Source organism: Lolium rigidum, chromosome 5 (genome assembly GCF_022539505.1).
Source record: "Lolium rigidum isolate FL_2022 chromosome 5, APGP_CSIRO_Lrig_0.1, whole genome shotgun sequence".
Classification (NCBI taxonomy): Eukaryota; Viridiplantae; Streptophyta; class Magnoliopsida; order Poales; family Poaceae; genus Lolium; species Lolium rigidum.
This window is the reverse complement of record NC_061512.1, coordinates 165282424-165294042: the sequence shown is the minus strand read 5'-3', so window position 1 is coordinate 165294042 and position 11619 is coordinate 165282424. Positions and strand designations below refer to the sequence as shown.

General features: G+C 43.4%; 1 protein-coding gene across 1 annotated transcript; it reads right to left on the bottom strand.

Annotated features, from left to right (window-relative positions):
* Nucleotides 1–1335: 1335 nt before the first annotated feature.
* On the bottom strand, nt 1336–6418 carry LOC124651804 (myb family transcription factor PHL7-like). The gene is made up of 7 exons (XM_047190838.1): nt 6161–6418; nt 4715–4881; nt 3959–4035; nt 3827–3869; nt 3685–3742; nt 2627–2696; nt 1336–1999 (listed from the first exon to the last, which is right to left on the bottom strand). The coding sequence occupies exons 2-7, from the start codon at nt 4854–4856 to the stop codon at nt 1547–1549; spliced, it is 843 nt and encodes a 280-aa protein (XP_047046794.1). The 5' UTR covers nt 4857–4881; nt 6161–6418; the 3' UTR covers nt 1336–1546.
* Nucleotides 6419–11619: the final 5201 nt, after the last annotated feature.

Sequence of the window (11619 nt, the reverse complement as noted above, 5' to 3'; positions counted from 1 at the left end):
CTCATCATACCTTCCTCTTGGGGTTCCCAACAGTGTGCAATCTGCGTTCATCACCCCCACGCCGGCGACCATCCTAGGTTGGCCATGGTTGCCGCCGGAGACACCAAGCAGATCGCTTAGTCCGGAGACACCGCACACGCATGGGCATCGCCCAGCCGAACGCCAGCCCTCCACCACCAGCCGCCGAGAGGCGAGGAGAAGGGGACCTAGGGTTTCCCCCTGCAGCCCGCCCCCACCCCTCCCTCCGCCGCCGGCAGGGCACACCACCGCCATATTGTCCGTCATGCCGTCACCGAGCCAAGGCCTGGCGCCGCCATCGAGGCCCCTGACGATAGGGCCACACCCCGCGCCCGACCCCCACGCGAGAGGGAATGATGCAATCCCCGCCGCCGCCGTCCAGGCCTTGCTTGACCGCGCCCCCTGGTGGCGACGAGGGAGGGGAGGAGGAGAGGGGGAGGAGGGGTGGCGGCGCGGTAGGGATCCCCCGGGCGCCGCGCGGGGGCGGCACAGGAGGGGCGAGAGGGTGGAGCTCGCGTCTCCTCATACCTTAGTTCCTTCATATAGAAAGAAAATTTTCCTAAGGTGGTTGTTGTTAAGATGTATAAGTGGATTGACTAGCCATTTCCATCAGTTCGTACTTTGGTTGCGTTGGCTAGTGCATGAAGCTTTACATGGTATCAGAGCTCAGGGTCTCGAATTCGAGTCCTAGCTTCCGTAATATTTGCCCACCCCTATGTTTGCCGCGTATACGATCATTCATACGTGTGATATTCTGCTTTCCACGTGTTCACCTCCTCTTCTTTTCATCAGTTCGGACTTTTGGTTGCGTTGGTAGTGCATGAAGCTTGAACAGTTGTTTGATTTGTACAATAGAATTTGATTATTTTCTAAGGAATCTCTTGCACTACATTTCGTAGAAAATTTTAACAACCACTCAAACCTCTCGGAAAAACTTGAAACCAAAGAAACTGGCAATCCTGAAGTTTTCCTATTCCTTTGTTTTTGGAATCATGGGAATCAAATAGGCCCTTAAAGTTTCTTATGGTTTGGGGAGGCTAGGATACATGATATCTTTATTCATGTGTTTTTTCTGTTCCAATATTTTGTGTTCTTGCGTTCCAAAAGTGACTTCATTGAGAATTCTACTCAATTTTGTCAGATTCAGCCCATAACAAATTGCATAGCACAATAAACTTCTCTTTATCCAGTCAGGGTTATTCTAGTGATGTAAACTGTTTCGTGGCCAATGACTACGCCACGTCTCAACGGAGTACATGTTTTCTTTTCCATTAAAAGGAAGTCACTCCAAGAACAAAAGGGCGACAAGACAGCATGTAAACAGGCTAACAGTGCCCAGCCCCCAAACCTGTCAACTCATCTGCCAATAAAGTAACATGCCAGGATGCTACAAACTCAAGATAGATGTCATGTGTATTTATCATGTAAACAATCACCTCAAAACACCTACAACTTTGTCAACATACAACAGCACATCCCTTTAGATGATAACATTCTAAGATGCTGCGAAGATTGGAACTGCCGGGGGCTAATGGCCTGAGTAGTAGGGCATCGAACATTGCTGGAACTCTGGCCCTGAGCTCGACTCGAAGATATGCTGCGGGAGAGATAAGTCGGCCTCCGGGAACTCAGCGTCACTGCCTCGCTGCCTCTTTGCTGCCCTCTCGTGCTTTGGGCTGGCAGTGGGAGAACCAGAATGACAGTTGGAATCTGCGGTTAGCAGTTCATCATGACATGGGCTCCTGGTTGCTTCAGTTTGGTCTCTTTTGAAAGCTGCCCCTCGAGATGGAGATTCAGATGTGGGTGCAGGAGTTGATGGGTCTGTCCTCTCGGAGTCGGGGAATTGATCGGTCGACGCTGGGACAACTGCGCCAGCACCAGGTGTTTCAGATTTTACAGCACCGTACCGCTGCTGCTCTTCTATGATCTTCTTGAGGTACTTTCCCTGGGCCTCGATTCGCAGTTGAAGCTGCCTTTGTACCTACAGAAAATGTTGCCAGGCCATCCTGTCATTTATCTTCGCTGAATAGCTTTACAAGTTACATAATGAGTTACCTTAGTGCAAAGCATGCAACTGACACATCTGGTCAACTGAACATAACAATTTACTTATTTGCAAGTTTGTAAACATGAATGAGATTAACTCAAACAAAAACAAGGTATGTAATGCAGAGTCACAGCTAGACAAAGTGTCAACAGCCTCGGTTTCTCGTCTAGACAACTAAGGTAAGTGATCTTTAAATGCAGCCCTGATGCAACAACATATGCTGCAACACGGGAAGTTGGGAGAGTATAGAGACGACGCAACAACAAATAAAAAATATATTGACGGTTATTCAGTTTTAGACTGCAAAATCCACCACCAGAATTTTCGTAAAGGAAAAATTGCCACATCACATAAATCATAAGTGCCCATTCACTAATAGGCGGGGCTCAGTAGCCCCAGTTAACCATGAGACATGCTCTTCAGTAGATGTTTAATAGAAATTTACAAATATTTGCAAATTTCCTTGCAAACATTAAGGATAAGTATGCATGCCGACGGACATTTAGAATGACAAATTTTTAAGATAACTGGTCTTGCATGGAACTTCCAAAAAAGACTTACTTCTAGCTGTTCATGCAACCGCTTTTGGACCTCCATCTGCAGCTTAAGGGCTTCAGATATCTCCAAACCACTGTAAAGAAAAAGGCTCAATGGTCAAACTGAGAAAAAAAAAAGGGGGAAACCAACCTCAACCAAAAAAACCTTGCAATTCCAACAGTGAAATGGAAGTGTCCAATAATATGCTCGCCATACATTTTGAAAGACTTGCCCCTTACAGAGGATGGCATGGATAAACCAACAAAAAGCAACAAAATCTAATGACAGAGAAATTTGATGTACCAGGCACTTTCAATAATTAAACGAAACCAGAAGTGTATCTGGCATAGTTTAAAGCTATTTCAAGTAAAGAAAAGAATTAGGGTGTGCCAGTAGCAAACGGCACAGTTTGAAGCTATTTCCATGTATTTTCTTTGATTTTCTAGCACGAAGAATTTGTGAACCTCAGGATACTCAAAGGCCAAACAATGGTGAATGGGGCAACTTAATATCCAATAGAGTAAATTAAGTCAACACTTTCACTGTGCAGAAATTACTCATCAATATAATAAGTGATTTCAATTAGACGGCAGTTGCAGCCTAATTGCTTGATATTTGTTAACTAAGGAAGAACCAAAGTTACCATGTTTTATTTGCCGAGCAGCATGCAAACATTGATGGTAACAGAATTAAAAGAGTTGATCACTCCCACCATCCACAAATAAGTGTATTTCAAAGTTTTGTCCTAAGTGAAACTTTCTTATGGTTGATCAACTTTATAAAAAATTGCAGCAATATTTATAACATGAAATTAGTACATTACCATCCAAGATGCATCTAGTGATATTAATTTGGTGTTGTAAATATTGTTTTTTTTATGAAGTTGGTCAAACTTTTTTTTTATATTAGGACAAAACCTAGAAGTACACTTATTTGTGGATGGATGGAGTATGCTAGATTAATTTCTTAGTACATGGTAGAATCCACCATACATTGCAGTACTTGCATCACATGCCATGCCGCGCAGTTTCCATAGGTTACAGTTAAAAGGAAAATATAACTGGTCATATGTGTATACTTACGCGGATCCATCAAGCCCTGCGAGTGAATCCCCTGGATCTTTGTTATCAGCCTTGTTACCTACACGAGAGACACATATGGTGAACATGAAAAACTGAAAAAAATCACAATGCTAAATATATGAAGATAAGTGTGTTCACCTACCATCAGTTGAAGAGTCAGGAATGTACTTTGCTAGCCTGTATTTCTGAAAATAGGAACAGGGAGTTCAAGATCATAAATTAAGTTTCAATAAAAATTGCTCAAGTCCAAGTGACACTCTGAAACAAAATGTACCTGCAAGTGACTTTTCACATGGTATATTGTCAATCCTGGTGTACCCATAATCCTAAGAACTCCTTTAGGAGTTGCTCCTGTTTTATTTAAGGAATTTATGTTAGCAGAAGCAAAATAAGCCAATGTAAATATAATAGTAATGGAAGCTTCGAATGACAATAAGTTGATAGATAACTACATCATAAGTCATAACATATCATCCAAAACTTCCACTATCTGTTTATATAGAAAACCTAGAGAAAAAATAATAGTAGGTTACTAATAGCTTAGATGGATGGAAATCCTCATCCAAGAGATTGGGAGCCTTCAAAATGAGTCATAATTCTCTGGTTTAAAGGGGCTTGGTACATTCTCATGTAAACGTGATTTAGTATCCTGGTAGCTTATAGCCTTATGTATCTCATCCATTCTTTCTTAAGAAAATGATAGTTACCGTAAGACCTTAAACTCCAAAACATCCTTTTTGAAGCTTATATGATGCTGTTTTGAGTTAATGTGACACCTTAAACCATCTATAAGCTTCCTACCTATAAACAATGTTTTGAGTTGCACGCCATCATACTTACATATTATTACTGTCACTTCTATAAAATTCTAGAATTTTCAAACTAGACACAGAAAACTTCACTCGATATAACAAAATATCACATTATATAAAAGAATTGATGTCAAATTGATTACACGGGATGAAGGAAATAGCATCATATAAGAGAAGCAATGAAAGCGAAATTGCATTGTGGATAACTGGATACATACTATCAGGACCGCCAAGCTGAGTAACAGCCTCAACAAATTGTTCATGCAGCTCATCTGTCCACCGTAAGCGTTGCCTCGCAGCCAAGCTAGTTTTGCTGTTTGCTCCATCATTCGAGCCCATATTGTTTTCACCTAATTCCATTTGCTGCTGGTGAGTGACTGAGTTGCTATGATATAAAGAGCCAAATATTAGAAGGTATAGAGAGCGATACTACTTTAATAAAAGGGACAGTTTGACTTGCATGGTAACGATTGCAAAGATAAAATTACAAAATATAACAACTTAAAATGAAGGTGCCATGACTATTTCACTCTCCATTACTGAGTAAGATAAACGGATTACAGCATGTATGCTCGTGTTGCTTAGTAGGTAATGACCTATCTGATACCGCAAGCTAAATCTTTGTTCTAAACTCCTCTAGTTAGAGAATTCGCCACTTCATCTGAAGTATAGGCCTGATGGTTGTTAGTTATCAAAAACCTTATTCTTTCATCAGAAGCAAACTACCTAGCTATACAAAATATGATTTCCCTGGAAGCTCGCACTTTATTAGGACAAGATAAGTCAAATAAATATGGAAGCAACCTCCAACATAACAGCTGCTGATCACCAAACTTAGCAGGTTGTTGGAGGCATGCTCTTCAGGGGCCATGCTCAAGAACCCAATCAGAAAACATAGGCCAGACATCCCCCTGAGGAGGTGGACCTACCATGTCAGCCTCACAAAAGCTCTCCCCGCCTTTTGTTCCCCATGATATTTTCTTTGAATGGTCACCGGGGGCGGGGGAGGGAGAAGACTCTCCACCTGACTTCCCCAGAATATGTGATAAAATGCCCCCATTTTACTTTTGCAAGTGCCTCAAAAGTGCCAAGCTCATTACTATGCCCAAATTGACACATCTTACTTGCTCAATTTGACATAAAAAATGCCCTGTTTCAATATTGCTCTTATTTCTCTAAATACAGATCTGAAAAGACAATTGTGCCCTGCTCATCCAGTCCACCGGAACGGCTGGACCAGACCCGTTCCAGCGCCCAGCTGCCCCTTTCTCCTCCGTCCCCACCACCGAGCTCCCTCCCTCCTCGCGTGCGACGCCGACGGAATCACCAGCAATCCAGGGGAAAAGCGGAGCGCTTTTGGTGAGCTCCAGCGCCACAGCGTCCGTTCTAGGGCGCGCGCATCGATTGGAGAGCGGATTGAATCGGCTGCGCATCTTATAGAGCGTGTGATGCGGAATCAACTAATCCCCCTGTTGATTTGAATTTTTGCTGTTCACCGCGTGGAGCTATGTACAAAGAGCAGCGGAGAACCGAATTCAATTGCTTTCTCTCCTTCTTCCAAGGTACAAATCGACCGCTCCACCACACGGCGCTTGCTCCCCGGCGTTTCGTTACTTCTTGTGAAATGGAGGGGGGGCAGAGGAATCAGAGGAATTCTGACGTACCAGGGTGGACGAACCGGCTCAATTCGGGGGCGGTGGGAGGCCGGAGGCGGAGGGGGATTGGGGCCGGCCGGGGTGCAGCTCGGCCGGCAAGATCGGGACTTGGCGGCGGCTGTGTAGTGGATTGGGAGGAGAGATTCGTGGGTTGGTGGTGGTTTCTTGGCCGGCCCCCGGCGAGCTGCGGAGAGAGAATTCCACGAGATTCTCTTCCCACCCCTGCCTCTCTCTCTCTTCCTCCTTTCCGTTCCTACTGGGTAGGACAGTTTTCGCTGCTGCCCGAACCTGCCCAAGACAAAACTGGATGAGCTATTTTCAGTTTGGTCCTTTCCTTATTCAAGTTTTGTGGAACACCCCTGATCTTTTTTTTTTTTGAAAACGGAACACCCCTGATCTTTAGTTTTGAGTGGATTCCACTTTTTTTTTAGAAACACGGTACAAACACGGACGTTCACATACACGCGCATACACTCATCCCTATGAACGCACACACGCACACACGCACATCCTACCCCTAGGAGAACCTCCGGAAGACTGAAACTCTGATGGGCTGGATTCCACTTCTTCCCTCCTTAGCTATGCATTTGTTACATCAATTACCCATCGAGTGAAAATTCGTCCAGATTACCCTGATGAAGAAACTCTCGGTCCTTCTTCTATGTTGTGTGTTTGTTGAGCAAGGTATGCGGTGATGATTAAGGTTCGAGGACATCACGACACGATGAGAATGGAAAGAATGGAGAAGAGAAGGATGTACATGATCATTGATGATCCCTCCAAGTTTTACATGTTGTCACACCACATTTACATTATGTGGTGGACCTATCTAATAAAACATCCAACATATAAAATAGAGTAAAGTTTAGTTTGAAGTTTCTTAGGTAGGGTATCCTGGTAGAGTTTTCATTATATGGTGTATTATGCGTCACAAATGCACAACTGGGGATAAGCGGTGGAATTCACTCTATTTTTTATGCATATGATGGGCATTGATTCACTCAAGGAAAATAAATCCTGAAAATCTCTCCACAAAGACCTTGCCACAAAAAGAAAAAAGAAAGTGTTACGGCTTCTTTGATTCATAGGATTGGTATATGAATTCTGTAGGATTTAGATCATATAGGAATATTTCCTACACTGGTTGTTTGATTTATAGGAACATATCATATATAAACAAATCCTATAGAAATCTTGTAGTGCAAATCCTATAGGAATAAAACATTAGGTTCTACCTCATGGAAAATTCTTTTGGCCCAATCAAACACAACTTATCTTTCTATAGGATTTAACTAGCCATGACATCCCAATCATATGCTTTTCCTATTCCTATGATTTTCCTATCCTATGAATCAAAGGAGCCTTTGGATATTGCTAGAAATGAAGTGATTGTTTGTACGCCTCAATAAATATATTGGGTTTAGTCTTGTGTTGATTATGGAAAGAAACAGAACATGATTGTAACTTGTTGTGATGTGACTGGGTCTACCGCTACAGGCTACACTAGCTTAATGCTTAGGGTCAAGCCCTAGTGTTGGACAACAAGTGGCATTAGAGCTTAGATACATATATACAAGTTTAGGAGACTTTACAGTTCCCACTCGTCGTTCCAATGCGGCCAACTGATGTATAAGCTATGTGTGGAGGATTGATGATGGTTGGGTATGTGAGCACATCGACACATTGGACATGAGGTCGTGGGCGTTGCAACGACCAAAATCTCGACATAGGCTTGTAAGGGCGTGTTTGGTTCAAAGGGATTTCATAGAAATTTTGGAGCATTACATTCCTTGGGAAAATTTCCTATAGAGCTTCTTTGGTTTGTAGGATTTTAATTCATAAGGAATTTTTCTATGGTCTACTTTATATGTAATTCCATATGAAAAGACCTGCCAGGTCCAACCTAATGGGTTTTTTTCATGACAACTATGGCAAACCCACCATTGACCTTTAGAAAAACCACATGTGTTTTCATGCAATGCTACCAAACAATGTGTATTAAAAATTCTCTTGTTTACAATTCCTCTAGGTTTAAAATAATCCTTTGAACTAAAACAATCATTTGAACTAAGTTTTTCAACATGTCATAACATCACATTGCTAAGTTTTTCTTATTCCTGCGTTTAAAATAATCCTTTGAACTAAAACAAGCCAAGTGTTGTTGTACTCTAGGTGGACACACATTAATCTCTCATAACTTAAGGATAGGGGATTGATTGTTGGCCACGGTCGTGAGATGAACATTCGGTGTACTGTATGGCATGTGAGACAGAATATTGTTGAGTGTCCGTGAAACCCTAGGATCAGTACACTGGTTCGGGTAGTAATGGCGTGTTGACTTCATCTCCCTTCTTGAAGGTGTTCCTTGTGCGCTAAGCGATCCTTGGGCGAGGCGGTGTGGTTGTAGGAAATTGCCGTTCTCCGTTTAGGGTGTGGAGTGGCAGATGTGATGGCTAATCCCTCATTTCTTCGTTGCTCTTCTCCATCGCTCGAGAGCTGTACTTTTTTTTGTTGGGTATGTTTTATTGTTGCCCCAAGAATTTATTTCCTTGTCCTTGAACTCTTGTGTATGGTCGTAGCTTTATTCCTAAAACGAGCAAAAGCCAATTTTAAGAGAGAGGGGGGGGGGGGGGGGGAGAGAGATAGAGAGAGAGGATGTTGTTGAATTTAGCTTAACACCCATTGATGAAAGAACTAAAGCATAGTTCGTCGGCTTATCCGAAGCTAGGACACATAAGACATGTGTTGGGCAACTGCATGTAGCTATATAGCAGATACAAAAACAAAATGTTGACTTTACACAATCAAATCTGCGCAGAAGAAAGACGTGATCACGACTCTAGCTAGCCAGTATTTCTTTGTTTTAGCAGCACTAACAGTCCGGTTACAGGAATGTAGATGCAATCGGATGCCTGCATGAACCATGCGCGATTCATGATCATGTATTCGTATCCGTTCATGATCCCGTATTCGTAATATCGTTGATACACGAGGTGCAGAGCGAACTTCGCACGCAAGCCATATGCTGTGACCTGCGAGTTGTACGCCCTAATTTCTACAAGCTCATGGCCGGCCTCTTGACCAATGGCCTGCAGCGCCGCTGCGCACGCGTCGGATTAGGTGACCTGCAACCACGTGGTGCTTCTGAACCCGTTCAAACGCATGAAAACGATAGGCTGTGCTATGGAATGGATGGACGCCCGTCTCTCTTCAACGGTTCTGCTGATTTTGTATGATTCTCAAATGAAAAAGGAAGCATTAATTTCAGTGGCTAATCAATGGACGGTGATAAATGTTCACATCTTGTAAGAGATCGACACATGTGAACTGCAATACCTCCGTTTCAAATTAGTTGAAGTAGCTTTTTAAAAAAATGAGCAAATCTGCACACTAAAATATGTCTAGATACATATGTATCAATATTAAATCTAACCATTAGCTAATTTGAAATGGATGGAATATATACGATCGCGTAGAAATAATGATGTTAGTTTATCGCCGAATTCTCGTCGAATATTATGCAGTGGTGGGTTCTGAAGCATTAACCATGTGTATCTCCAACAACCTATATAAAAGATTACTAGAATCATGACACATGTCGTCAAAAGAGGCCCAAGAATCATGACATATCAGATTTTGGGTGGTGTGGAGAAGAAAATGGGAGGGGAGAATATAATGATTTCTCCTTTTTGAATGTGATCTTTGAGCAGGAGCTAAGCCATGCTAGGTACCGTATGTTTGCCAAGGATGGAGAGGAGCCTTTTAAGGCTGGTGCCAATGGGGGCGGGAGTGGAGGCGCTACCGCCCAGCGCGGGGCGAGAGGCAGGCGGGAGAGGGGCGGGACGGTAGCGTCGGGCGGTGGCGCGGGCGCCCGGCGTTAGGGCGCGGTACCGCCCGCCTATAGCCCGCGTTGGAGGCGAGAGTGGGGCGAGAGGGAGGCGATAGCGGTGCTAGTGGGGGCGGTAGGGAGGCGCTAGTGGGGCGAGAGGGAGGCGAGAGCTCGCACTATAGCCCGTGCACTGGCACCGTGGGGTGAGAGTGAGGTGAGAGTGGGGTGAGAGTGAGAGAAAAACTGACCTGGCAGGGCGGGAGGCGGGCGGTGCATTGGCACCAGCCTAAGATAAGATCCTGACTACATCAATCTGACAATCTCGAAAAACAAATCCTGGCTAACTGTAAACGAGCTGGTCGTTGTCAACAATAACCCAAAGGTTGGTTAATCAAAGAGTATTCTGGATTTTGGAGGCTTCCATTGCAGGAATCTTCAGAAGAATGCCCGGAATATTCCCCTTGCCTTGTCATTGCACTCGTCTCCCATGCCAAGAGTGGAGTAATTAATGGAGTTCAGCTGCGCATTAGGACATAAGTTTAAATATATAGATTAACGCGAATGTGATGGTCTACTTGTTTGATCGTACATATATGGCGTTGAGACAAGGTGGTATTGTTTAAATTCTTGCCAAATAATAACTTGATAAGATGCAGTGTTTTATTTACAAACCAACTCACCCATGCCACAACTCAAAATGTACACCCCCCGCCGGCCAAAAGAACTCGTTAAAAAGTCTACCATTTGCTTCGATGCAATGGCTTGACAATCACAACCTCGTTATGTTGAGTTAGTATTATTTTCGTTCAGTGTGTGGCAGAGCACATGAATCCAATGCCTCTCTTTTTTTGCGAATAGAACCCTGCTATTTAGAGAAACATCAGACGGTACAAAGCACCTCAATAAAAATAAAATTCATCGAAGTCTTTGAGTTGCACTTCGTCAACCTCCAGACCGTGTCGACGGCATGCATCCACTGTCACCCCTCCTGAGTCGACATGGCGTTGTTGGTTGCAGATGAAAAATCGCCGAACGGTTTAAGAAAACCACATGCGTCCAGTCCTACAAAAAAAAAAACCGCCGATGAAGCTCCTTGTCGATCTAGAGATCCCCGGCCAGAATAAGTTCTCGAAAATCACGCCACTCTCGCAAGCTTCTCGATGAATCCAATGCCTCTTTGACTAAGAAAATTTGATGTGGATTTTGGGAGATCCTATGGGGATTTTTCTTTCTATGGAGCATTTTGATCTTTATGAATGAAATATAAAAAAATGCTTCTGGCAGTTCATTTAAACTGTCAGAATGTCTACTTTGCATGCAATTCCAAATAAAAATATTATGTCGAGCCCAGCCGCCACCGCATCGGCCCTAGAGGCAACACACTGTTTGTCCACTTGGGCTTATCAGATTCTCGTCCACCCGACTTTTTTCCACAGTTCAGGTTCAGATCAAGCTCCTTAATCTTAGCCCTGTTTTAATCTTCTTCATTCATAGCACAAAGGCAAGGAGTTGCATTCAACACAACGCAACTAATCTAGCACTAATAACTTCTTATAAGAGCTTATGTCAACTGCATACTCTTATAAGTTATATCTACTACTAACACTCCGTAGCAACGCATAGGCCCTTTACTAGTATG